The 26,023-nt window shown below is 41.5% G+C and overlaps 1 protein-coding gene and 2 long non-coding RNA genes across 4 annotated transcripts; 2 read left to right on the plus strand and 1 right to left on the minus strand.

The window, feature by feature from the left end:
* The first annotated feature begins 469 nt into the window (after positions 1-469).
* On the plus strand, positions 470-12,390 carry meis3 (myeloid ecotropic viral integration site 3). 2 transcript variants are annotated; one of them, XM_071471903.1, is made up of 13 exons: positions 470-712; positions 1,096-1,198; positions 5,390-5,529; positions 5,891-6,065; positions 6,140-6,208; positions 6,309-6,359; positions 7,045-7,194; positions 7,328-7,436; positions 7,859-8,004; positions 8,627-8,703; positions 9,658-9,716; positions 9,807-9,893; positions 11,043-12,390. In XM_071471903.1, the coding sequence occupies exons 2-13, from the start codon at positions 1,187-1,189 to the stop codon at positions 11,240-11,242; spliced, it is 1,275 nt and encodes a 424-aa protein (XP_071328004.1). In that variant the 5' UTR covers positions 470-712; positions 1,096-1,186; the 3' UTR covers positions 11,243-12,390. The 2 variants fall into 2 exon arrangements, with proteins under 2 accessions (XP_071328004.1, XP_071328005.1); XM_071471904.1 differs by having other exon boundaries at positions 6,158-6,208.
* Positions 12,391-19,987: 7,597 nt separating this feature from the next.
* On the minus strand, positions 19,988-25,232 carry LOC139614344 (uncharacterized). Its single transcript, XR_011687024.1, has 3 exons — positions 24,332-25,232; positions 22,434-22,517; positions 19,988-20,122 (listed from the first exon to the last, which is right to left on the minus strand). It is a non-coding gene; the product is annotated as an uncharacterized lncRNA (long non-coding RNA).
* On the plus strand, positions 21,106-25,351 carry LOC139614343 (uncharacterized). Its single transcript, XR_011687023.1, has 3 exons — positions 21,106-24,315; positions 24,817-24,873; positions 25,230-25,351. It is a non-coding gene; the product is annotated as an uncharacterized lncRNA (long non-coding RNA).
* The last annotated feature ends 672 nt before the right edge of the window (positions 25,352-26,023 follow it).

Genomic DNA, 26,023 nt, shown 5'->3' on the forward strand with positions numbered 1-26,023 from the left:
TTATCACTTGAAGTGATTGTCGGGAGTTGAACAGATCCATCCCGCTGGACTGAGAGAGTTATCCCGGTTTATCCCGGGATGATAATAGCGCAGCTGCAGCGAGGATGAGGAGACAGGAGGGAAGGATGGTGGGTGAAGGAGGAGTGATATCAGCTCGGAGAGCCGAGATAAAACCACCGAAGGGGGGTCTTCTTCTTCTTCTTCTCTGGCGTTTGTGTTTGTGATAAGGAGGAGGAGGAGTAAAGGAGGAAGAGGAGGAGGAGGAGGGATGGAGGGAGGGAGGGGAGCCGAGAACCCCGTCGCGTTTTGACCCTCGGAAACCTCCCCACTCACCGCCACAACCAACACCACCATCACCAGTACTCCTCCTCCTCCTCCTCTCCTCCATCCCCTCCTCCTCCCTCCTCCTCTTTCTTCTTCTTCTTCTCTCCTCTTGAGTCTGAAAACCCCATCGCTCATTCCCATCCGTGACATTTTCCAGCCTGTCGCCGTGTGCTGCGTGGACAGCGAGCGCAAGGAGCCAAAAAGGAAGGGACGCTTTCCGCTCAGTCTCCCACGGCACCGAGCATCCCGGGGCTCTGCGAGCCGGAGAGAGAGGCGCACCGGTCGGAGGCGAGGCGCTGCAGGAAGCCGCTGCTCCCTTTCTCCAGGGTTTCTGGACTACACGGACCCGGCCCGGACAGGACTGGATACGGCGCTTAATTACGTCTCGGTGGGACATTTTACACCATTTACTGGAGCTGTGTATTACTCAACATCACCAGGAAATAGCATTTACTATAGCATTTAATAGGCTGTGAGCTTTATTGGAGCGTTTATTAGGCTCCCTCTCAGCGTATTATGAACCATTAAGCTTACATAGGCAATAGGGTATCAGGATATCAGACAGCCATAAAACCTCCAGTCCCATCATGTTGTAATATAAAACGCAATGGGCTCGGAGTAAACACACACACAAGGAACAGGTCTTGAGTGTTTTCTATCCACAGCCCTATGTTTGTGTTGAAACCTCGCAGGTCGTTTGTGCTTGATGTTAATCTTGTTTGCAACTTAACAGCTAATGCACATAAAAAATAAAAACACTTTTATTTCCAGGACCCCCAGGGACAGAGGGAGGGAGCAAAGCTCGCTGGACTAGCCGAGCAGCGCATCATCATCTCCGGTGTAGGACTGGCTGTCGAGTCGCATGGAGAAGAGGGTAGGTCTGCTGTGTTTTTTTTGTGTTTTTTTTGTTTTTAAATAAGAGAATGGTTCAGACCAGAGCCTGCTTTAGATAGCCTAACACATTTAGATTACCAAGGAGAAGAGGTAATTAGAAAATCACCATTATGGGAGCATATGGTTGGGAATCCTCTTTGCACAAGCCAGTCTCTGGTCGGGTTTAGCAGCCACGCACAAAAACAGAAGGCCCCGTGGAAACAGACCAGTGGACTGTGCAGAAAAACAACAGAGTGTGCCAGCAGAAAGCATCACAGAAATACCCTTTAAACTAACAGAACAACTACTCAGAAATATTCTTCATGTACCATCAGATGTTTATTTGTAAGCGCCTCTTTGATGCTGCAAAGAAACAGTGAGAAACTACTTTTAAACCCACCCCCTCTCAACCAGCCATAATCCCTAATTCAAAAGGTTAAATGCAGTTCACTGGAGGATCTGTGTAACTTGCAAACTAGATGTCAGCAATCCCTCAAAACCCTCCAGGAGGAACTGTTGATATAGATCTAATATTTCACCCTCTCCTTTAAATGATATGGATTTATTGTTGTGTGATGTCAGTCAGCCGTTATAATGGCACATAAGGGTTAGAGAGTAGTGTTGGTCATTAAGAGGCAGAGGAGAGGAGATGCAGCTCTTCAACTCGGTAAGTAGGTCAGTGTTTTTGCTACAGTGATTCAGAGGCATGGTGGTGGTGGTGGAGGAGGTGGAGGAGGTGGTGGAGGAGAGAAAGGCAGAGGCTGGCGGGCAGCAGGCGGACTGAGACCTGAGTGGAAGGGAGCAATTAGAGTTGTACAGTGTGTAGACAGAAAATCACTGCTGTATGAAAACAACAGGGCTGAGGGAAGGTGTCCACACACACACACACACACACAGAGAGAGAGAGAGAGAGAGAGAGAGAGAGAGATCCAACTCTATCAACAACAGCTTAAAAACTGAGTTGAAATAAAGTTATTCCAAATCAAATAGCAGAATTAATAATATGACTGCACTTCCTGGATATACTGTGTGAATAGTAGTCTTGTATAAGTGAGAAGGGACTGCTGAATCCTATAAGAGAATTTTTATTTCCTATTTTGTACAGTGACAGTGTATAATAAAAAAAGAAGCCAGAAAAGTATTCGTGAAAAATTATCAGAAAATCAAATGGAGTTTGGTGATCTAATGTGTGTTTGTTGCAAACACATGAGGACCTGGATTTTGTTTTAAACAGTTTCAGTTGTTTAGTGGGCCTGTGCAGGCAGAGCTGAAATCTACAACTGCTGCTTTGTTTTTTAGTTTTTACCTGCTCTAAATTCTGCTAAAAAACAAAAAAAACATTTTTTAAACTTTAGGCAACTTTAACAAATCCACAATTACTTGTTAAACACTGTCTTCAAAGTGAATGTCTTGTTTATTACAGTGCAGAAAAACCACGAAACTTTCGGCGAACTCATTTAAGTGTGTGTTGGACATTTTAACAATTTCTTCTTGTGAAATAAACCGCGAAAACATTCACCTTTTACTGAGTTGAAGCACAAATTAATTAGAATTGGTTTTGTTTTCTTCATAACTATTTTTAATGTAGAAAAAAAATGCAGCATTCCTGGTTAATAACCATTGCTCTATAATATAATTTAGATGTTTATAAAGTTTTTAAAAAGACCCGTTATTTGTAATTAATTATAATGAAGGTTTATTAATTGAGTTGAGACTTTTTAGAGCGTCTGAAATGTGAGACGAAGCTGTTGGTTCTAATTTTCAGTCTTCTTGCTTTACCATTTATTTTACACATTTTAAATGCAGTATTTTAAAGCGAAGCGGCGTCGTTTCCGCAGCTCATGATGTCCCTGACGCTGTGTGGTTTGTCTTCCCAGCAGAAGAAACCAAAACTGGCCCGTCAGGACTCTGATGACTTTTCTGCGTCGGTTGAAACAACACGATTAAAAGTTGTTGTGAAGTTATGTTGTGCTGCCATCTGAAGCCTGTTGACCACCTCCGTGACTGTTAAAAAAAGTGAAAATTCGCGGAATTTGTCATCTCGACTTGTGCGCTTTGATCCGCTTGACGCGCAGAAACTCGATAGGGGCCGTGCGTAAAGAGAGACGCGCAATCCGATAGCGGTGATTGTGTTAATAGCCAGCCTCCATAAAAACTAGAAGGTGTCCCGGGCCAGGGCCTCAGAGCCTCAGAGCAGGTGCTTTCTGTGATCCCGGTGGCCATATGGGACTCTGACATACAATAATTTGATAAGCCATTTAGGACAGTGGTTCCCAAAGTGGGGTCCAGAGACCTCCAGAGGTCCTGCAGAGGGGTTTCCAGGAGGGCAGTGTGGGCACATGAGGAGGAATAATTTAATTTCTCTTCAATTTAATTCCCAGAGGTCAAAATAGAGAGAATATGAATGAATAATTGTGTTGAGTTTCGCTGTTGCTGCCTCTGCATTCTCAACAAAAACATCTCGAATTGGAATTTTTGGGATAAAATTCATATCTTCTTTGAGCAACTTGGAGTCCTGATGATGTAAACAAGTGTAACTAATGAACAGAAATATGGTTTTAATGTGTAAATGACTTGAAATCTGAAAGAAAAAATCACAGTGTGACACTGTGCCACACGTTTCTGGAGTAAATCATAACCTCCTGTGGTCGCCTGCCTGTCCACAGAAAAAAAAACTAGGCAAAGCAGATCATAACTTTTATGGCTCAGTTAAAATAACCCAGAAGTGAAAGGTGCCTGGGCCAGGCCGCCTAGCAGGTGCTGACTGTCTGTGATCCCAGTGGCCCTGTGGGACTGCGGCGGGAGTCTCTTTTAATCCAGCAGCCAGAGAAACAGAAGCAGATCTGCTGACCTGAGCAACGTCGCCTCAGAGACAGAAGCTGCAGTGAGGCACAAATTAGGTCCGTATGAGAGACGTGGGGGAAACAAGGGAGCCAGACATGTATATGAGGCTGTGTGTGTGTGTGTGTGTGTGCGCTGCTGTGTGTACGTTTGTCTCTGGATGTATCGTCGCTGTGTCTGTGAGCGTGCCATATGTGTGTCTGATCCACCCTGTGTCAGAGTGTGTGTGAGCGGGCCCCAGAGAGGCTGTCACAGTGGGTTGTGAGGGACGTCTCAGCACGGCTCCTGTCTAGTCTGAGTTGCGGAGGCAGGAGACGATATTAGCAGCTACAGGCTCGCTGTCTTTCTCCAGGGATCTCATCTCTCTCTCTCTTTTTTCCTTTAAGCCGCAGACACTATACACTTTTCAAGAGCCAAGAAAAAAAAGAGCAGCTTTTGCATCTCGACTTGCTCTGCATTTTTGAGGTTATCCAAGCACTTTACAGAGGTTTTATTCATAATCCTGAGAGTGGTAGAGTTTTCAGCAGCATGTAAATCTTCAACTGAGGCGAACACAGAGAGATCACCAAGGTTTCCTCCTGAAGAAACTGGGATCTACACACACACACACCTTGGGGAGTAGTACACTATAACGCAGTATATTATTGGACGTATTAGACAGAATGCTTTCAGTAAAAAGAAGTTTATGATCTTCCAACTCTTTATTTATGTTGATATCAGTGTTTTTCTTTAGTTTGCATTAATCACTGGATCGATTGGACTGATTAGTTACTGTTTTTCCACTACAACACAACTGTCAATAAAATGTACAAATACATAAGCATATACACACATAAAAGCTAACAAAAGTAAATCAACTCATCAATAATTGGATCAACAGAAAATTAATCTGCAACAATTGTAAAAATGCCAAAAAAATTCACAGGTCCTACCTTTTTTCTTTCATCTTTTATGACAGTAAACTGAACATCTTTGGGTCTTGACCTGTAACTTAACCAGCAAATGAAATGTGTCAGTTTGGACGTTGGGTAACTGTGATGGTCATTTTATAAACAAAATTATTAATCCAATAATTGAGAAAATAATCATTTGTTTTCAGAAGTTAGCTGCAGCCCAAATACAGATACAGTATGCACAACTGTACACAGATGCACTGTGCAACAGTAAACTCTAATATCACAGCAAATATCTGCAGCAGTTCAAACTCTGCTCTGTAAAACCACCTCAGAGCGAGTGCTGGTCCGGTCAGCCGTGACCCTGCAGCCCCCTGACAGCTCAGATTTGATGTCAGACAGGCACAGATGTCGAACGTGTCTCATGTTTTCTGTCTTTCCGTCTAATTGTGTTTCAGTATGAAGAACTGGTGCACTACTCAGGGTCGGAGGGCATGTCGGTGGGGGGGTACGGGGATGATGTCAGGACGCTTCCTCCCCCACAGTACGGACCCGGCATCCCCGACTCCCTGAAACACCACAAAGACCAGATCTATGGGTAAATATATGTGTGTGTGTGTGTGTGTGTGTTTGAAACCATAGATGTGGTTGTGGTTGATGTTTCCTGTCAGTGGCTAAAAAAACTGTTTAAACGACACATGCACTTTTAGCATATTAACATACAGGATATATTTGTATAGTGAATATGAAAATACATGTGAAGTGTTAATGGTCGCCTGTCTCATAAATACTGTCGTATAAAGTTTCCTGTAACACCTTCTGTGAATGTATCATGTCTACACAGTGTCAACTGTTACTGTGTTTATGTACAGTACAGTATGTTAACTGTCTATATCTATGTCTGTCTGTGTGTCTGTGTGTGTGTGTGTGTGTGTGTGTGTGTGTGTGTGTGTGTGCAGTCACCCACTGTTTCCACTGCTGGCCTTAGTGTTTGAGAAATGCGAACTGGCCACCTGCTCCCCTCGAGACTCCGCCTCCCTCTCAGCCACCTCCCACCTCCCCGGCATGGCCAATCACAGCGACGTATGCTCCTCCGATTCCTTCAACGATGACATCGCCGTGTTCGCTAAGCAGGTGAGTGACAGCTGAGAGAGCCAATGGGAGGACAGATATCAGTGAAAGCCTGTTTTGAGTATTGTGATCATTAGTTGAAATTTGTGTTGCAGATTCGTTCAGAGAAACCAATATTTTCATCCAATCCTGAGCTGGACAACTTGGTACGATGCACACTGGCACCACGCTCAGATACAGTACACATTTTCACATATGCATTGTGGTTTATGTATTGATAATTAACCTGCACTCTCCTCTGCACAGATGATCCAGGCCATACAGGTTCTTCGCTTTCATTTACTGGAGTTAGAGAAGGTTGGTGGAAGAGCAACATTTTTATTTTTATTTTTGATCATTCTTATACTTTTCATGGAGTAACACCATATGTTAATGTGCATGTAGGACTTACATGCCAATTTCTAAACAGCTCAGTAATCAAACATGATCATAAAGTGAATAAACAACAAGTCTTTCTGCACCTTAATTAAACTGATGAATCCACTTAAGGTCTAAACTCAAAGATGATCAAGAGAAATTGGAGGCACCTGAGATAAATTTCAAGTGTCATAGACAAGGGTCTGAATACTTCTGTCAATGTGATATTTTACTTTTTCCAATTTAATAAACAAGCTTTGACCTTATTGGGGGGTTGAATTTAGATTGATGAGGGAAAAATTCATTTATATACATAAGAAAATGTGAAAAAATTGAAGGGGTCTGAATACTTTCTGAATGCACTTTATTTTGAGAAGGTTGGAGGGGATCTGTGCATTTTAATATGGAAAGCTAGCAATGTAAATTATGTCAAACATTTAAGGATAGATTCACATGGCAGTAGGAATGTTTACAGCAAGCAAAGCTATGTTATGTTCATGTGAACGTATGCTTATTGTTTTAAGACAGACTTGAAAAATATGTGAACCTTTCCTTTAATGTTCACAGCACTGCTATAAGTGGTGTTAACAGTTTTTCACCGATGAATGTAAACCTGTCTCTGAAGGTGCACGACCTGTGTGACAACTTCTGCCATCGCTACATCACCTGTCTGAAGGGCAAAATGCCAACAGACCTCGTCCTGGATGAGCGGGAGGGCGGCTCCAAGTCTGACATGGAGGACTTCACTGGATCCTGCACCAGTCTGTCAGAGCAGGTGAGACACTGAACGTCAAACAGCGGAGAGGCTCCTGCATTCACCTGTCCAGCTGCATCCACAAGTGTTTCAGGGCTTGTTGTTCTCGCTCCTCTTCACCTCTCTCTCTTCATCTCTCTCTCTCTCCCTGCAGAATGCGTCATGGCTTCGGGAGCCAGATGAATGTGCCTCTACTCCTCTGGGGACACCAGGCACCTGTGGCCTGCCTTCACACAGCACAGCAGACAACTGCAGCGACACAGGTACATACACACAAACTGGAAACACCGTGTGCGAGAGAAAAGACCACGCTGCACAGATGCAGGCAGGGAAAACAAAGGTGTGCACGTGCACAATTGCCACATCTGCAACAACAACATTCCCACACAGCTTATTATACATGCACTGTGAACAACAACACAAATAATTGTTGATCTTTATGATGAACACTATACAGTTGCTTTGATATTTCTTGCATCATCATTACAGCAGTTGTTCTTCAGCGGGCAGTGGTTTGGGGATGTGGAAATTATTTGGCTTTAAAAGGGTTGAATGTAATAAATTAAATGTATAAATACTGATACAAATATCAGCAAAAATGTAAGTGAGAGCTTTAATCAGCTGGACCCAAACGGACGTACATACACGGTCCCTAAGATACAGCGTGTCCATGGTCTCCCTGCAGGCGATGGTCTGGATACAGGAGGGGCCTCCCCCAGCACAGGAGAGGAGGATGAGTCCGACAGAGACAGGAGGAACAACAAGAAGAGGGGGATCTTCCCCAAAGTGGCCACAAACATCATGAGAGCGTGGCTCTTCCAGCACCTGTCGGTGAGAGAAAATATCGAGTTGTGACAACAATTAAAACCATCCTGCAGAACTGGAACAAAGCAGCTCCAGACGAGAGAGTCATTACAGAGAGAGAGGATTTAGTGGGAGACAAAACGTCACAGACAAGAATAGACAGAGAGGAGGTGAAGCGAGTGTATCATAGAGGTCAATTAAATTAAATGAAAAATTGGGGGATTAAGTGATTATGTGAATATGCTCGCCGTTGAATAATTGTGGGAGTGATAGAAATGGAGTGAGTAATTGTTAGTGAGGTGGTTAGATTGGTAATTAGCTTTTAAATGAGGCAGGTCAAATGTTGCTTTACTCCAATTATTACAGTACAGTGTGTGTGAGAGAGGTACAGAGATGGAGGGTGAGGGGTTGCTGAGGTTGAAAATGTGAGTGTAGATGTGAATTCAGATTGAAGGTCATGAATATTCACATACAGTTCACACACATGATTTTATTCTAGCTTTCAGCCTCGTGCTGTGTTCTCAAGACGAGTCTGCTGTTGCTCCACATGTTTAGTTACATTTCTGCAAGAAAGCCACGAACGTCACACCCTAAAAGTCTGGTGTGTCTTTTGATTGCTTTAACCCGAGCTCTGTGTGTCCCTCCCCAGCACCCGTACCCATCTGAGGAGCAGAAGAAGCAGCTTGCGCAGGACACGGGACTGACCATCTTACAGGTCAACAACTGGTCAGTGCACAACAAATCAATACACTAACTCCAGCCCTATGGCTTATCAATAATCAGTTAAACTGTCTTGTTTAAATGGAAAGTGTCAACTTTCAAATTGACAACATGACCGCCATGTCAATAAAATATTGGCGCGATGGTGTGATGCAGAAATGAACAGTATCTATGTTTTACAGCACACTGAAGTCAGGTTTATTGTTTGGTATTTCTTAATTGTGCACATTTTGTGTGACTTTTACAAGACTATAAGAGAAAACTGTGATCTACTTTATTACAGAGAAGCTCGTAACAGAGGAAGAAATGTCCCACTAAGCAGTTTTCTGAAGCTGCAGAGCAGTAAAATCTATTTACTCCCCGTTCATAAAACAGAATAGCAAATCAATATCCAATAATCAGATGATTTACAGCTCCCAAATTCCCTGGTCACTCCTCAGACTCATATCTGCACAGGGAAAACATACATATAAACACACACACACACACACACACACACACACACACACACACACACACACACACACACACACACACACACACACACAGTGTTTCCCTACTGCTGATCAATTAGTTCTTTAGTTAGTTACAGATACACAAACACATCTGCTCTCATTTAAAAGTATAGAGTATATGTTACATGCTAAACAGTATATTTTGTAAACTGATAACTTGCTTGTTTTTATTTGTACCGCTGCTGCAGCACAAACACACATACACACACACACACACACACACAGTGAAGCAATCAATGCAGATCAATCAATTATCACAGGACCGATCAATACCTGCTCTGCCCTAACGTTGATTTACTCTGCCCTCTGAAAGGGTTAAGTGGTTGTAAAAAGGAAAAGGTTAGTGGTCTCCCGGTCAGCCCTTTTCTCCATTAACCAGTGCCCTCTCTCTCTCTCTCTCTCTCTCTGAACACACTCTTTCTTTATGTCTCTCGTCCCTGTAAAGGTTCATCAACGCCAGGAGGAGAATAGTCCAGCCGATGATTGACCAGTCAAATCGCTCAGGTCGGTGTTTATAAGTCAGGCGGCTGCTCTGTGTATGTACTGTAGAGTGTGTGTGTATTTGTGTCTGATAGTGTGTGTGTTGTCTCACAGGTCAGGGTGGACCCTACAGCCCAGAGGGAGCAGCTCTTGGGGGCTATGGGCTTGACGGACAGGCCCACCTCGGTCTTCGAACGGCAGGTACGGTAGCCTGTAGAGGACACATAGTGAAACAAAAGGATAGATTTAGAGATATTAGATTTTTTCAAATTGTGACATGTTCACTTATTACCACAAACACACATACTGTAGTTTGTTTTGACTCAATCCCACACGTGCCCTCCTGCTGACCTAAATACTCTCTAGAGCACCAAATGGGTATTAATCCGCTGCTGAAAATAGTCCCCAACTCAAGCCGTTTTTCATCATTTGTGAAAAGTTTGCTCAAAACTAGTGCCGAGCCGTTTCTGGAAATTATCAGAAAAATATAGACTTCAAAGGAAAAGTCAAAAGTAGATCACAAAACAAAACAAATATGGCCTCGAAGGGATAGAGTTGAACTGATAAATCTTAAATAGAAATTAGATATAAACCATAAGAGTGACTCGCTCACTATTTTGCAACGTGTTATTGTCATTTATCATCTACTTATACAGCAGCCTCCGCTAATTGGGAGGCATAGTTGTTGACAAATGCATGAATAAACACATCTGCAAACAACTAAATTGTTGTGTATTATAAAGTATATAATAAATGTTTATATACTGACTGGGGGATTTAAAATAAAGTCTTTCCACATTTGTTCAGTTTTGGATGTAAATATTTCTCTCCATCATAACACTAAGGTTAACACCTGGAACATACTGATACACACTGAGTAGAATGAGATTATTTTAACAAAGTTAAAGCTACTTAAGGGGAAACAAAGTGGGAAACCTGCACTTTATGTTAAGGTGTTTTGAAGTAAAGAGCAGGGAAACAGGTCGATACTTTAAGTTATGATGAGAAAGGTAAAATGCTGATGATTTTTAATCTCTAAGTTAAAAAATATATAAATATTGAATGGATTCAGGTTTTAATTGTGTTTCCAGTGGAGGATCTGCAAAGTCTGTATTCTGTTATTCAGGTAAAAAACATGATTTGATAAAAGAAAAGTTATTGATTTAAAAAAGAAAAATGCTCCTCTCCACTCTTACTTATACACTTGACTCAAGATAGATTAAGATGGATAATTTAAAATGTTGTAGACTCCATCTGCTCAGCATTTCTCCATGTTAGTGAAGCCAAATCCTAAAAATGATTCCACTTTATTTACATTAAAAACCTGCTCCTCTGTTTCTGCCCCACCAGGTCTCCAGGGGATGTCTTCTCTGCAGGGGGACTACCCCAGCGCTCTCCTGTCCCAGCCAGGCTACCCCCCCCACCCAGGACCTTCTCTCCACCCATACCCGGGCCCACACCCCCACGCCGCCATGCTGCTCCACCCGCCGCCACACGCACACCCCGCAGAGCCGCTTCTCGCGCAGGGACTGGACATACATGCACACTAGCTGTAGGAGGAGTCGGAGGGTGTGTGCGTGAAAGAAAATTACTGTATGAATGTGTGTGAGTGTGTGTGGCGAGATATGCATGTGTGTGTGTGTGTGTGCGCGCGTGTGTGTGGCTGTGTATGTGCAATGACGCACACAGTACACTATTTAAAGAAAAAAGACACATTGCTCCGAAAGTTTACATTCCCCACTGAAAGACACTGACCTCAATGTAGCTGTTCCACTCGCTAACACACACACACACACACACACACACATAAACATAACACTTACACACACACACACACACACACACACACACACACACACACACACACACACACACACACACACACACACACACAGTCTGGACCCACAGGTTTAAGCCATACCTCTTTCAGAGTAGAAGTGCTTCCTCCTCTCCAAATGTTTCCACTGTGTCCTGTGGGTGAGACACATGCTTTAAACTACACTTCCCATCATGCCTGCTGAACCCCAGGAAGACGCTCGGTTGGATCAGAGAAACAGATATTGATCCCCTGACTTTTTACAACAGCACATGGACGTTACTCGGTGGGACTTGATCCTGTGAACACGCCTTCTTCACGACTCCCTGTCTTCCTGCACACGTTGACTGTCAAAGATACACACACATACCAACACACACACATACACACTTTATTTAAGGCTGTTTTGAGTTTTTTCTTATTCTATTTTTCTATTTATGTGTGCCACTCCAGGCAGATGCAGCTTCACATGAGCTTGTTGAAATGTTAGTGCTCTTCCTCAGCATGAAGCTAAACACTATGAATGACTTCCAGTCTGCCTCGCTCTCTACCACTGACCTCCTTAAGACGCCAACAGGCGTCCGTTACCTTGGGATCTTTTCCTACATACATGCAAATGCACAACATACATACACAAACACACATACAGCAAGACACACAACACTGAAAGCCATTTCTACACACAGAGAAACACACGCATACACACGAACTTCTGTAAACATTTCTAGTACATGTTTGTGTCACAGCCAGCGGTGTGTGAGAGGAGCTGCAGCCAAAGGACTCTTCAAACATTCAGCTCTCTCTCCGCTCCGCTCGGTCCGCTGAATGATGATGGGAAATATCATTATTAGTATTAAAAGTATTAAAAAGTTTTTTTTCTAATACTTGGTCCTGGTCATCTGTTTGTGTGTGTTTGTGTGTGTGTGTGTGTGTGATGTGAGTCTACCTTTGGCCAGTTGAGTTTAAGTTATGTTTTTGAAAACAGCCACAGTCATTTTTAAATACAATAAATACTTGGTTATTAATAAAAAGACTAAGTCAGCGTGTCAGTACGTTGATTTCTTGTACACTAACTGCAAAAACATGGACACATGAAGACACCAAACATTAAAAAAACACTTTAATACACCAAAAATATGCAGTGAAGTGTGAAGAGTAAAAGATATTTTATTGAAATGTGTTGTCCATATCTCCAACATATCTCACCTAAATCACACCAAAGATCATTTTTCTGCTCATTAGGAGGAATTAGACCCGCCAGTGTGCAGCTACTGGTAACCGTGCACATAGAAATCTTTGACTTTTTGTTGCACGTAAAGCTCTAAATTGTTGTTTTAATGAGAAGTTTATAAAGCAGGTTTGTGCCAAACATGAACACACCACCTTTCCTCATACATCATGATTATTATCCTGTAACCTGTTTTTGATAAATAAAAACTAATTCAGTCACACAAGATTAAGATTTCACCACCCATCTACTCGACCTGAATCCTACAAGTTTCTGCTCCTTCTCGGCCACTGCATTCCTCCCGTCATTTGACTTGGCCATCCCTGCACTCAGGCCAATCTCAGTCAGACAGAGAACCACAGACGAGAAGCAAGGGCGCCCTTCTTTATCCTTAAGAATCTCTTTAAGACTCATCTCTTCTGAGAGCACCTCCTCTCTAACACCTTAACCTGTCTAAAACTTACCGTGCACTTTCAGCGCACTTCTTTACTCGATCTCCTTGCAGTTATTAAACAGATGTAGTTCTTAGTACTTAAACCAAAGATCTCCTACCGCACTGCAGCATTTGTGGTGTCCCTCACTTCAAAGTCGCATCTGCATCTGAGTAAAGCTGGATCATCTCACATAAATGGAGGAGGAGGCTAATTGCCAAAAAAAGTGCCAGCTCATGCCCTTGGAGTTTATTCTGTACAGTATTCGGTCTGTAATCGGGAGACAGTTAACGTCTACTAAGAAACTAAAAGTCAGTTCAGCGCAAAAATAGCTCAGAAACTTGTTGCTCATTTTGCAGATTTGCAAATTTCTACCAAACAAAAAACAATCTTTCATAAAGACAGCAGCCCTGGACAGAGTGGAGCTTTTCTTTCATCACCCTCTATTCCTAGATTTATTCATCTTATTCTTATCGAATAAACACCAATGAAATATATATGATGCAAAGATATATAATTCAAGCACTCACAACCAAAGTCAAAAACTGACAACACTTTTTTTTAAAAACAGCCCAAAACCTTGTGTGTTCTTGATTTACAATAATCAACAACACTCAGGAATATTCTGACATCTCCATGAGACGTTCAAAACACTCCCAATAAACCACTGTCACAGGACCTTTTCTTGAAAAATAGTGTAATCTTCCTGCTTTTTTCCAGTCATAAGTCACGTCACTCTGTCCCTTCCTCTGACTATCTATTTAACTCTGACGGAGGCCTCAGGCTGCAGCTGCAGCGATCTGTCACACAGACTGGATTATCACAGAGAGCAAAGAAGTTTCATGTCTTTTAATGTTTTATAGCTCTGACCAGAGCTCTGTGTGGCCTTCGTTGAACTCTTTTCAGTCCTCACATTCTTCTTTCCTGCTTGTTTATCACCTAAATTGAGGATAATATGTCAACAAGTACAAACATTCAAAACTTACAACCTCTACGTGGTCACTTTAAACTTTTCCCATCCACAACCCTCACCTCTCTCCTGTTCCACATCCTTTTATCCAAGAAACACCCATACATAATTCCACCTTTTGCCACCCTATACACAGCACCCCAAACACACAACAAACACTGAATACCCCGCCTCACCCTGCCCCCATTTAGCCTGGGGCAGGAGGGAGGGTCAGGGGCCAGAGTTCAGACAGAGGTCAATAGGAAATGGCTGTTGTCCCCGGCACCCAGGTCCTGACCTAAGCACCCCTCCACTTTTCATTTCTCTTTGTCCCTCCACACTCGCTCCTCAGCCATGTGGTTCAGGACGAGCGCCTCACTTTTACTCTTTCACCTCCTCACAGGCCTGTTCGCCTGGTAGCCAGACTCGGTCACGTAAAGCAGCACAACAACTTCTGTTTTCATCTGAACTGTTTCCACACCTGAAGACAGGACAGTAAACCACAAAGATCAATGTGAGACAACATGTATGTTTTGCCATCTGCAGGACAGACAGCTAGCTTTTTACGTCAAGATAAACTAACTCTCTCCTGGTTCAGTTTCACCCTAGGAAGAACGGCAGCTCTCGGCACGAAATCAAAAACGTGTATTTCCAAGAATGAGTATTGCTGTTAGGCAAGAAATAACAAAATATAGTTTTTACACTATAGGAGCCATGTAAAAGTTTTGCTAAATGCTAATGTCTAGAAGAAACGTTGCAAGTTCAGCATCAAACCTCATTCCTTTACTCGCCAAGAGCTGCCTCCAGAGAGGGAAAGCAACACTAATGTTAACTCTCGTTTCTGCGTCGTGTCTTTTATTCTACTAAATTTAGCCTGCTAACCAGCTAATTACATTCCTTTTGTCAAGCAACAGTCACAACCACCCGCTCCCGGAAAGAAAACCATGTTTGGCGGTGGAGAAAAATAACAGTTAGATCCCTTTAAAAAAATATTATTACGTTGTTTTATGAATGAATAAAAGATTTACAGGTGCTAGTTGGTGGAATCTTTTTCCCTTTTGCACAGGCTAGTTGTTTCCCCCTGTTTCTATTCTTTATGCTAAGCTAAGCTAAGCTAACCTGCTGCCAGCTGCAGCTTCATATTAACTGTACATATGAGAAAGTGGTATCAATCTTCTCATCTAACTCTCAGCAGGAAGGTGAATAAGTGTGGTTCTCAAAATGTTGGACTATTTTGTTAAAGTTACGCAATATTGGTGCTCTCTGTGTTTATCTATTGTAAACTGTGGAGTCCATTCATAATGTATGAATAGTAACACTCTTGGAAGATTTTTTTGCTCTCCAGCTATTTGCAAACAATGATCCTAAAATGTATAAACCCTGCAACATCACAATCAGGCAGAGATCTAAGCAGAGAAGCCAGCAACGCATATTTATTCATACATCAGTGTACAGCCCTCACTCACACAGTGTAATTCATGGTCACAGCCCTGGCTTGTGATTGGCTGCCCCTGTCTCTCACCAACACGGGCGGCTCTATTAGATGGTGGGAATTACACTGCATAAAATCTGCCTTTATGTTGACAAATGGAGAGAGTGCTCGAATGTACTTATGTGTGTTTGTGTTTCAGTGTTTGTGTACTGGAAAGAATATGAGGCTTGTAGCCTGGTGGAGGAGGTGGAGTGTGTGGTGCTGCAGTAACTCATTTAGCTGTACAGCTTCATAAATCAAGGGTTTAATTGAAATTTGAAGTTTTGATTAATGCAATTATCATATTTCTGAGGGATTTCCATTTTACAAAATTCACAAATTGAGATATTTTGTTCAAACGAAAGGGCTCGTACAGTGTTGGCCCTCATGTGCAGGATGTTTTCATATATTAGGTGTATTGCCGTTTCCGTCATTTCAAGACTCCTACTGGTTTAAATTTGAGCCTGGGCCATTGAAGCAAAATGAATGCACGTGTGTAATGTGAAAATGCATATGGTTGCGTATGTCTCAGCGCATGAATATGTGTGTGCATAAATATGTACAATTCCATTTTAGCATAAAGTGTGTGAGTCCGTGTGTGTGGGAGTGGGGGTTACTCTACTGGTCATTAATCATTCAATTACACACCTGTCAGAGTTCAGACAAGTGGGAGAGAGGGAGGGGGGTGGAGGAAGGGAGGGAGGGAGGGAGTAAGGGGGGAGGGTGGGCGATGGTGGAATGCAGCGGGGAAAAGGAGGAAGAGCACAGAGAAACTGAATGACAGAGAGAGGGGATGAAAAAGCTCCAGGACAGAGAAAGAGAGAAAGTTTTATTGTGGGTGTGTGAACGAGCCGTGACAGAGGCAAGCTGCTGGATGGTGCAGCCGCTGAAAGGCTGCAGTGAAGACAATGACACATACGTGCATTATAGGGGACGAGTGGCAGATGAGGACGGGGCAGTGCAGGACAGTAAAGATGCAGCCAAACTCTGTAACTCATCCATTCAACTTAATACAATTACTGAGCTAAATGGAAAGCAGTGCAAAGGATCCCTCCTGCAATTTGAGCACAATGTGAGTGTATGATCATTATTAAAATAGAAGACCAATAAAGTTTTTTTTTTTCTACTGAATGTCATTATGATTTTCTATTTATATACACATGAGGGAAGAAAAAGGGTCCTTTTTGTCATTTTAATGCTAATGAAAATTCTGCATTGTTTTTGCTAATAGTCGGCCATGTCCATGTCTGTCTCCACATTTTTGGCCTCATCTCTATTCTAAATGCTAATAATAATAATAATAATAATAATAATAATATACTGTACTCATACAGAAATTAACATATTTCCTTACTTAAGTATGTACTTTACTTGAATAAAAATCCGATGACGTTTCGGCCCCACAGAAGAAGACCTGAGGGCCAAAATGTCATCTGTCTGAATAAAAGAAAAATAATAAATAATGCCAGAGTGTGGAACACTTTCTTCCTGCTCTTAAGTGGCGACACCTGTTCAATAAATGTAGTGGAGTAAAAAGTACAATATCTAACTATCAATGGTAGTGAAGTAGACACACAGAGTGGAATCACAGTGGAATGAAATGGGAGGAGTACCTCAAATTTGTATGAAGGTTCTAGGGTAAATATATTTAATTACATTCCTGCAGAAGCACACTAACAGTCATCAATCAAAAATTCTAATATCTTACAGTTTTTTTTCACCAAAATCTGGATATTGTTACTTTTTAAATCAGATTACAGACTGATATTAGTTGTAAATGCTCAGAGGATTCCTCCGCCACTGAGGAAATACTGCTGCTGCTGCTGTGTATTTGTACTGCATCTGGCTCTTTGTCTCCTATTCCTCTTTCTATACAGTGTATGTTAAAGTGTTTGTATATGTGAGCAACCCCCCCACACTTAATCTTCCTTGTGTGTGTGTGTGTGTGTTGCAGTCTCCATGTTTAGCTGCGGTACTTCTAATGCCTCAGGCCACAGCCATCTGTGCCCCCCCCCCCCCCCCCCCCCCGCAACCCAGACACTCTCACACACTCACATTCATTTCAAATACACACAAACACACACTTTTCTTCTCTGTACCCCCCCCACTACTGCTGCCACCACTGCCATATATCTAATTTATGGCCGTGGTGAGAGCGTTGCACACACTCATGTATGCATAATATATCACATGTGTGAAGGAACTGTGTGTGGGAGAGAGAGTGGGTGACACTGCTCCCTGGCCAGTATAGTCTTGACCACAACTCCTTCCTCAACACTTCCTAAATTTCTTCTGTGTGTGTGTGTGTGTTTGTGTGTGTGTGCCCAATAAATGTGTGTAGCACTGTGTTTCTTTCTAAGTCTTACACCAGATCTGACAGCACTGATAAAGTGTGAGAAGAGAGAGGGAATGTGTGTGTGTGTGTGTGTGTGTGTGTGTGTGTGTGTGTGTGTGTGTGTGTGTGTGTGTGTGTGTGTGTGTGAAGGCCCAGCTGTTTCTGGGCTTGACATCCACATGGAGGCAGAATGCCAGATGTCTCATTAGGCAAATTTGATTGGCTCGGTCATTTAGAATGCAGCAATGAGACGGTTCCATATGTGTGTGTACATGAAGCTCTGTGCGTACATTTACATAAGAGGCCCCCTGTATAACTATTTACATGTGTACATGCTCAATGTATGTGCATTTATTAACTATTCTGGTAAAGTTTGAATTTACAGGCAGTTAACTGCCTAGAAATCATTAAAAAATTACCACAATCGATAACTGAAAAAGAATCAAAAATCTATATAATAGGAAATTATATGTGAAATTTAAAAAATATATATTAAGTAATATTCAAGTAAAACAGACGAAAGGGCACAATGTTGCTGCTTCACTTCCTACAAACACTTCAAGTGCCTCTTCAGCTCATTTTTCTGTTTTTACCTCAACATCTCGTCTATGTCTACTTCAATGCCATTTCAGCATCTTTAAAAACACTTCATCTGTTTTCAGTGATTCAGATTCCTCCATCACTTCAACTGCTTACATCCTTCCACCTAAGCTAAACTAACTGTTCACTGGTGCTTCAATGTCAACTGCTAACTCAACTCAGGTAAGTGCTTCAGTCTCTACAGTCACTGCTTACACTTCAACTGCCACTTCAACTACTTTAAGTGCTTATTATTTTATTCAAATTCAGCTGCGGCTGAAATCCTTTTTCCATGCATAAGTGTCTACTGCTGCAATCCTTCAGTTGCTTCACATGTCACTTTTTTAAGCGGTAAAACCTCAACTTCTGGTTTGTCTTCTCCCCATGCAAACTTTATTTATTAACCATTTTTCATACATGACAGACAATAAAGGAAAATGTCTGCCAGCTGTCATTCACAGTAAGTGTTTCGACTTCGGCTACTGTACGTGCCTCAAATAGCACTGGAACACCTTTAAAAGTTTTACTTCTAGCTGCGTTGCCTCCTTTCATTTTTTACAGTTCTGTCAGTGCTGACTTGAGGCAGTTTTAAGTGGTTGTTCAACTCCTCCAGTGCTTCATCTTCAGCTGCTGTACAAAGTCTTGTAAATTCACTTTCACTGTATCTCCTACATGTCATCCTGCTGGGGTTTTAACTTCAGTTGCTACCTTCACTACTACAACAGCTGCTTCGACTCCTTTCAGTGCTTAAACCTATGCAGCCACTTCAACTTCTGTAACTGCTTTAATTTCAGCTGGCTCTTCCCAAATCAAGGACATTTTAAGCAGCTCTTCAACAGAAAAAAATTAGCCATCATCCATTTAAATCTCATTTAACTATGTACGAAAGTATGAAAATAAACTATTTCAAGCGCAACCTGGAGAGGTGACATTTAATAGTAGTCAAAGTGTTTCTTTTAAAAACATCTGCTGCTAATCTAACATACATGTGTTCACACCACATTTATCAGCATAAAACGAGCTGTTAAATCTTACATTGCTCGGCTATGGTTGAAGTGGTATCTTACAGTTTGTAGAGCTTTGGTCGGTGAAGTGATAAATCAAACAGAGTTGTTACTGAGTAGTTCCTCATTACTTTATTATATCACAGTGAGTTCATTACAACAAGTAACAGACAGCAGATTTTCAAACAAGTATTTTAATCACAATATTCAAGCCTCTTTTAGCCTTAACAGTAATATATGTAATGTTTTTGAGTGTGTATGTGTGCATCATGTCACAGCAGTTGCCGCACGCAGTGGAATTATTTCTTGGGATTTTTTAAAATGGCATAAACTATTCCAGGATTTTTTTAGTTTAAAATTGACTCTATCCTGCTTCTATCTACTTTATTCCATCAATTGAAAACCTGTAAATTCTGCAAACTGTAGATAAATCATACAAATAGGATAAAAGCCTCACAGGAGGTTTAATGCTGCCATCTAGTGGTTCAAAGACCCACTTGTGTTTGGGAATTACTTGAGAGGCTGATATAGGGAGACGTCTTTGTAAAGTTGCTGAGAACAGTTTTGTGTTGTATTTCAACAGCAATATTTTCAGTTCTGACTTGGTGAAGCTTTGCCTGAGAAACAGAAACAACACAGAGTGCAAGTCTTTGTAGTGAAAGGCTAAAGGTGAAGAACTTGAAGTTGCTTTAACTGATCTCTCAACAAGGAGAAAAAGACATAGTGTGTCTGCTGTAGGTGTCACTGCTAACGCCATAGTAGACAGTTACCAACGTAGCATTTACCTGGACTCATGTTTATGCTCTGATAAATCTATGTCTAATATTCACTTACCTTTAAGCTTTGTTTTGGTCTTCACCATTTGAGCTTATAGCGAAATGATTCTGTAACTAGAAACTGCAGTTTCTGAAGAAATTGCAGTGGGATTGCTGCCTCTGCATAAACTGATACTAAACTGCGTTGCTGGCTTGAATTTGTATGAAGAAGCAAATTAAGTTGTATTAAGAGATGGAAAAAAGGGATTAAGAATGCTGGGAACTGTAGTGGAAGTTTTAAATGTGAATCATACTGAGGAAGTGAGTTGAATTACACGGAGAGAAACTGAGCTGCATTGCCTCGTCCATAGCCTACACTGTAAATCCCGATTCGCTCACTCAACTTAACAGTGTATTGGACACAACCTACACATAAGACTTGTTGTATACATACCAACTATGGAGGTGGTGGAAACCATAAGGCAATGCCTGCTAAACGACAACACCCTTCACAGTAGAACCGTCCTCAACCCAGACCAGATATGCGAACTGATGGACCTCTGCCTAAACGCCACCTATTTCCAGTACAATGGAGGGTTCCACAGACGAAAGCATGGCAGTGCTGTGGGCTCACCAGTATCTCCCACTGTGGTAAACTCTACGTGGAAGAAGTAGAAAGCAAGGCCCTGAGCTCTTTCGGAAAAAACAGCACCAAGACACTGGTTGAAATATGTGGACGACTCAGGGGTCAAAATTCAAACCCAGGGAGAGCAAGCCTTCACAGGCCACGTCGACTCCGGACAGAAACAGCAGGTTTACACGAAAGGAGGTCAGAAACAATCCTGAGTGGACCCCACGCACAGCGGTTGAGCAAGCCACAGGGCAGCTGGAAACCATAGCAACGCCTGCTTCATGACAACACCCTTCACAACAGAATAAATCAAAAAATGCTAGGCCCTACTAGCTTGTTAGCTGCTAGGCTTGACCCCAGGGGGGCCCTGCACCCAGCCATCAAGACAGACGCCTCATGAGGCTACGCCACAGGTCCACTGACTCAAGAGACCTATTGGGGCTTCAAGTGTATGCAAACCACTTAAAATCACTGCTCCAACATCATACAACAGAAGGAAATTTGCAGATTTTAAGGCAAGAGAGATACATAAAAATAAATATTCTATTCTATTAATTGCAATTCCACATATGTTGTTTACCTCCTCACCTGTCCTCGTGGCTGCTTCTACATTAGGTGCAATGAGAGGTGTTTGAAAGAGCAGCAGAAGACAAATATGGCATAAAAACTAATAATGGTGATTACTTTACGGTACACCACTTCCATGTTTATCATAACAGCAAGGACAGCCTCTTTAAAGTGGAGGGTATTGAGTTTGTGGAGCAGTCAATCAGAGGAGGCGATCGTCTCAATAAATAACTTCAGAGAAAGAATTGTTGGATTTTTAAATGTGATGCTTTGGTGTTTCCAGGTCTTAATGAGGAAACAGATTTCAGACCATGCTTGTAAACAGTTTCCCTCCTCTCTTTGTTGTTTAAACATGGTTGGTACACTTTTATTCCTAATTTTTATTGATTACAATTGTGAAGGTAGCTGATATAGTCTTGTCTACATAACCTGATGGTGATACATTATATGGTAGGCAGGAGAGATCTGACAACATAAGGAATCATGACACTCCACTCTGGAAGGAGTCCAATCAGAGGGCAGGTGGTGCTGATACCTTAATCTCTGCTGCAGATCCTGAAAGGTGCAGTAGATTCAAGCCAATACCACCTGCCCTGAGATTGGACTCTGCTTTGTGATTGGACTGTCACTGTCCAATCATAGGGTCAAAGTTCTACTTGTAACTTCAGTGACACACACTATGTGGGAACTTTGGGAACCAACTTTTACAGTTTTCTGCTGTGTATCTGTTCATAGACTTTAAAAAAACACTTCTTTCACAGTGCCTTTATGTTACCTCACCACTGACATTTGTTCAGATTTTAATCAATATTATTATTTTTTTACAAATACAAGCACAATTCAGTCACATGTACAAACTTGAATTTCTCATGCAGATTTATTTTACAGGTTTAAAAAGGTTGATTTACAACTACATTTGGTATTGTTGTGAATATCACTTTAAAAGTATGGGGTATTGAGATGCTCATGACTTACAGTTTCTCGCTGGTTGTGCTCCTTCAGTTTCAAAGTGAGGGTGGCCACACACAGCTCCAGCTGGAGACACTGCTGACAGGAATCCTGGAAAGATATAAAGAGATTCCCTTTAAGTGACAGGATGACTTCTAAAATGTTCTAAGGACTTTAAGTCAAATTACTCTGTCCATGAAAAGAACAAAATATTGATCATCCATTTAAAACTGTGAGTACAAAAGTATGAAAATTGACTAATATAAATTTACTAGTTTGAGATCAGCCAGCAAAGGTGATATTTAGCAGGAACTAGAGCTAACAACAGTTTGAGTCTGTTTTTAAAAACTGCTAACATTCACACCACATTTCTCAACATAAAACACGCTGTATTAAACCTTACATTCATTGGTTGTGGTTTAAATGGTATTTATTTCTGCCATTAAAAATGAGAGCTTATTTCACCCATGCCAAATTCTCGCTGGCACTGTTTAGTGGCAAATACGACGACATTGCAAAAGTTAATTCAATAGTAGTATTGAGCTCCACAACCCAGCTGTTGTGGGTAAATCCAGCTCCAAACTTCAACATGCTCTCCCATCTACCACAGTCACCAGCTGCAGTCCAAGACAGCGGAGTTATAATAAGCCCTTGGGACGAAAGACCTGCCTGCAGACAGGAAAACATAAAGCAAGAGCAGCCAGAGCTAAGTAGTTAGCAGCCACTGAACTTTCAAATCCAAACATTTACATATATCCCCCCATAAATAACAGTGCTGTCCTAACGAATACTCCATGTAAACTAAACAAAAAGTGTGATTGGTTGTGACACGATTTCGAAACAAAAGATAGCCTTGTGTGTGAAAAGTATTGGCAAGCAGACAAACAAGCAGCGGAAATGAATCACAACTTCTGTAAGACTGGGACTTTCAGAATAAAAACAGAGCGGAAACACGAAAATCATAAGAGTTTATTAATTTCAAAGTTTGTAAATTGGTGCAATAAATCCTAATGAGGAATTCAAGTTAATACATTTGAACAAAAGATTTACATTTGTGCACATGTAGAAGAGATTTGTATCTGTAAAAACAAAAACGAGAAAATCTAGAAAATCTACCCCTTTAAGCATCTGCAGCAGAGGGCAGTAACCACCTGCCCTCTGATTGGATCCTGCTTTGTGATTGGACTGGTATTGTCCAATCAGATTCAGGTTTAATAAAAGGTCAACATTTGTACTTGTAACATAAGTGTCGCTTTGTGTGGGAACTTTGAGCAACTGTTCAGTTGTTGACAAAAACACTTCAACAATGTCTTTGCATTTACCTCATCACTGATATCATTCAACAAAAATATCACTTCTCAGGGATTCAGCAACAACAAAAAATTCAGTTCAATCTATGCAGCATCTCAAATTTGTGCTGAGTAACCCTCTTCCCAAACAAAACATGTTTTAGCTCTATTTAATTCACTTCTTTTACCTCCTCTCTGAGCTGCAGGTCTGTGGTCTGTGGTGACCTCCAGTGGCACAGATGAAGTACTGCTTTGACTCTGAAGCATCTTCAACGCTCAATCAACTTTAACACGACAAGTTCCTACCATTTAAACATGTATTTTCTTGCAGATCATTAATTCAAATATGAAACCATGACAACCATGTAGTATAGGTTTGTTTGGTGTGTGTGTGTGTGTGTGTGTGTGTGTGTGTGTTTGGGGATTTTGCTGCTAAAGCTGAGTAAATTTTCGGCCAAATCCTGGTACCTTTTGTTGATTTTTATATAATTTTACGTAATATTAAGATGTGTGTGATTTTTTTTTTTTTTTTCCCAGGTGACCCACACACTCAGTCAAAACCAATCGGGCTTCCTTCAAAATACAGAAATGTCTCTGCAGCAAATTAAAAACTCCACCAGGTAAAAAAACACTCACCTGCTTTGGACTTGAGGAAAAGCTGCTTTAGTTGTCCTAGATTCCAGTGGTGTCCAACTTTTGCTGCAGAAAAAAGGCATCATGACATCTATTTAAACTCTTTAAAACACTGCAGTGCAATCTACTTATGTACTAATATTATGTTCAAAACAATCAGACTTTCACTCAAACCTGGGCTGCGGTCGAACAGTCCCTTTTGCCTAGGAAGGGTCTGAACTGACTGAAATGATCCGAAAGTGGCAGCCATGATAAGAGCTTACGTGATCTCATTCACGAGTGCGTTCATTGTGTGCACATCCTCCTAAACTTTGATTTATCAGTCAAAAAACTGTTGCAGAGTGACTCTCAGTGCTGCAAAATGGAGACAACAAACATTTGCAAGGTCTTTCACCTTCATTAATTTAGGTTTGTTATTCTGAGTTTACTGTGTGAGCCATCACCACTGGAAGTGATCAAACACTCATCAACCTCATATCATTTTACAGGCTTTATATCTGAAATGAATTCAAGATCTTGCTGACTGAGAGGAAGAGTGCATTTAGGTGAGGGATCAAGGTGGAGCTGCAGAGGGAGCAGACTCATGCCCACAGCTGGTTGAATCTCTGCTGTGACCTGGGATCAGAATAACGACCAGACTCCTGTCTCTCAGCTTCCAATCACTTATTGTGATACATTTAAATTCTTTAAATCATATGTCTGGTAATTTCCATTGAGTTGTATTGATATAAGACACAGACGGGTAAAACAAGCTACAACCATTGCCCCAGTGACAGAAAAATTACAATTGACATGGAAGTGACGTCCTCACTGATGAGATGAGACTGTCTCTCAGCATCTTATCACTTATTGTAATACATTTAAAAATCTTTAAATCTCATCTCTGGTCATTTCCTTACAGGGAACAAGCTACAACCACTGCCCCACCAAGGAAGTGACGTCCTTACTGACGACCTGCCTCCATGAGAGGACTGAGTGCATTTTCATCTTGACCCCTAAAGAGCGCAGTGACATGTAAATGTAAATGCAGTGGCCTGAGGGCTGTTTGTTCATTATGTTTAAAAACTGTCACTGCAGAGCAGGTTCAGTCTTTGAAAATCATCATTTTAATATGTTCGTAGATGAGTACACACATGAGTATGTGAAGATGAAAATGCAAATTGGAGTACTGCATTTTCTTTTTAAATGATACTTAAATAAAGCGTCCTGTGAGAAATGGGGTCACATGACTGCTGGGCTGAGCAGCACAGGTGGAGAGCTGGGCAGCTCACACAGGTGTCTTGAGTTTTCTTTGTTCTGTGTCCTGAGCTCATTCTCCGTTTGTCCTTCAGCTGAGCTGCTCTCACCTTTGTTCCCGAGTGAGTCGTTTATTTCATTATATTTCCTCAAGTCATGTGCATTTTGTTGTTAAGTGGTACATTTAATCTCCTTGGTTTGTTCTCTCACGATTATATATTTAAAGCGATAATGTATGCACTGATTTTGATTTAGAATTGTTTGTTGATTTATTCAAGATAAAGTGATAGAATTTGACCTGTATGTTCGCTTTCTTTCATTTGTAGACATGTAACCACTCACACCTGACTGACTGCAAGCAAAAGATTAAAAACCTTCAGCTGGAACCTGCTTGTCCTGCTTTGCTCACGTTCATTCAGTCCAGTGTTTTATCCTAGAACACATACATGTGTCAGAAAT

This window comes from Trachinotus anak, unplaced genomic scaffold (genome assembly GCF_046630095.1).
Source record: "Trachinotus anak isolate AG129_WGS33_773 ecotype Australia unplaced genomic scaffold, CSIRO_AGI_Tana_v1 ptg000034l, whole genome shotgun sequence".
NCBI lineage: Eukaryota > Metazoa > Chordata > Actinopteri > Carangiformes > Carangidae > Trachinotus > Trachinotus anak.

Bases quoted from the DNA above. Each gene is read 5' to 3' on its own strand.
- meis3 (XM_071471903.1), top strand. The intron at 8,005-8,626 runs GTGAGAGAAAAT...GTCCCTCCCCAG, and splicing joins GGCTCTTCCAGCACCTGTCG to CACCCGTACCCATCTGAGGA. The intron at 9,894-11,042 runs GTACGGTAGCCT...CTGCCCCACCAG, and splicing joins CCTCGGTCTTCGAACGGCAG to GTCTCCAGGGGATGTCTTCT.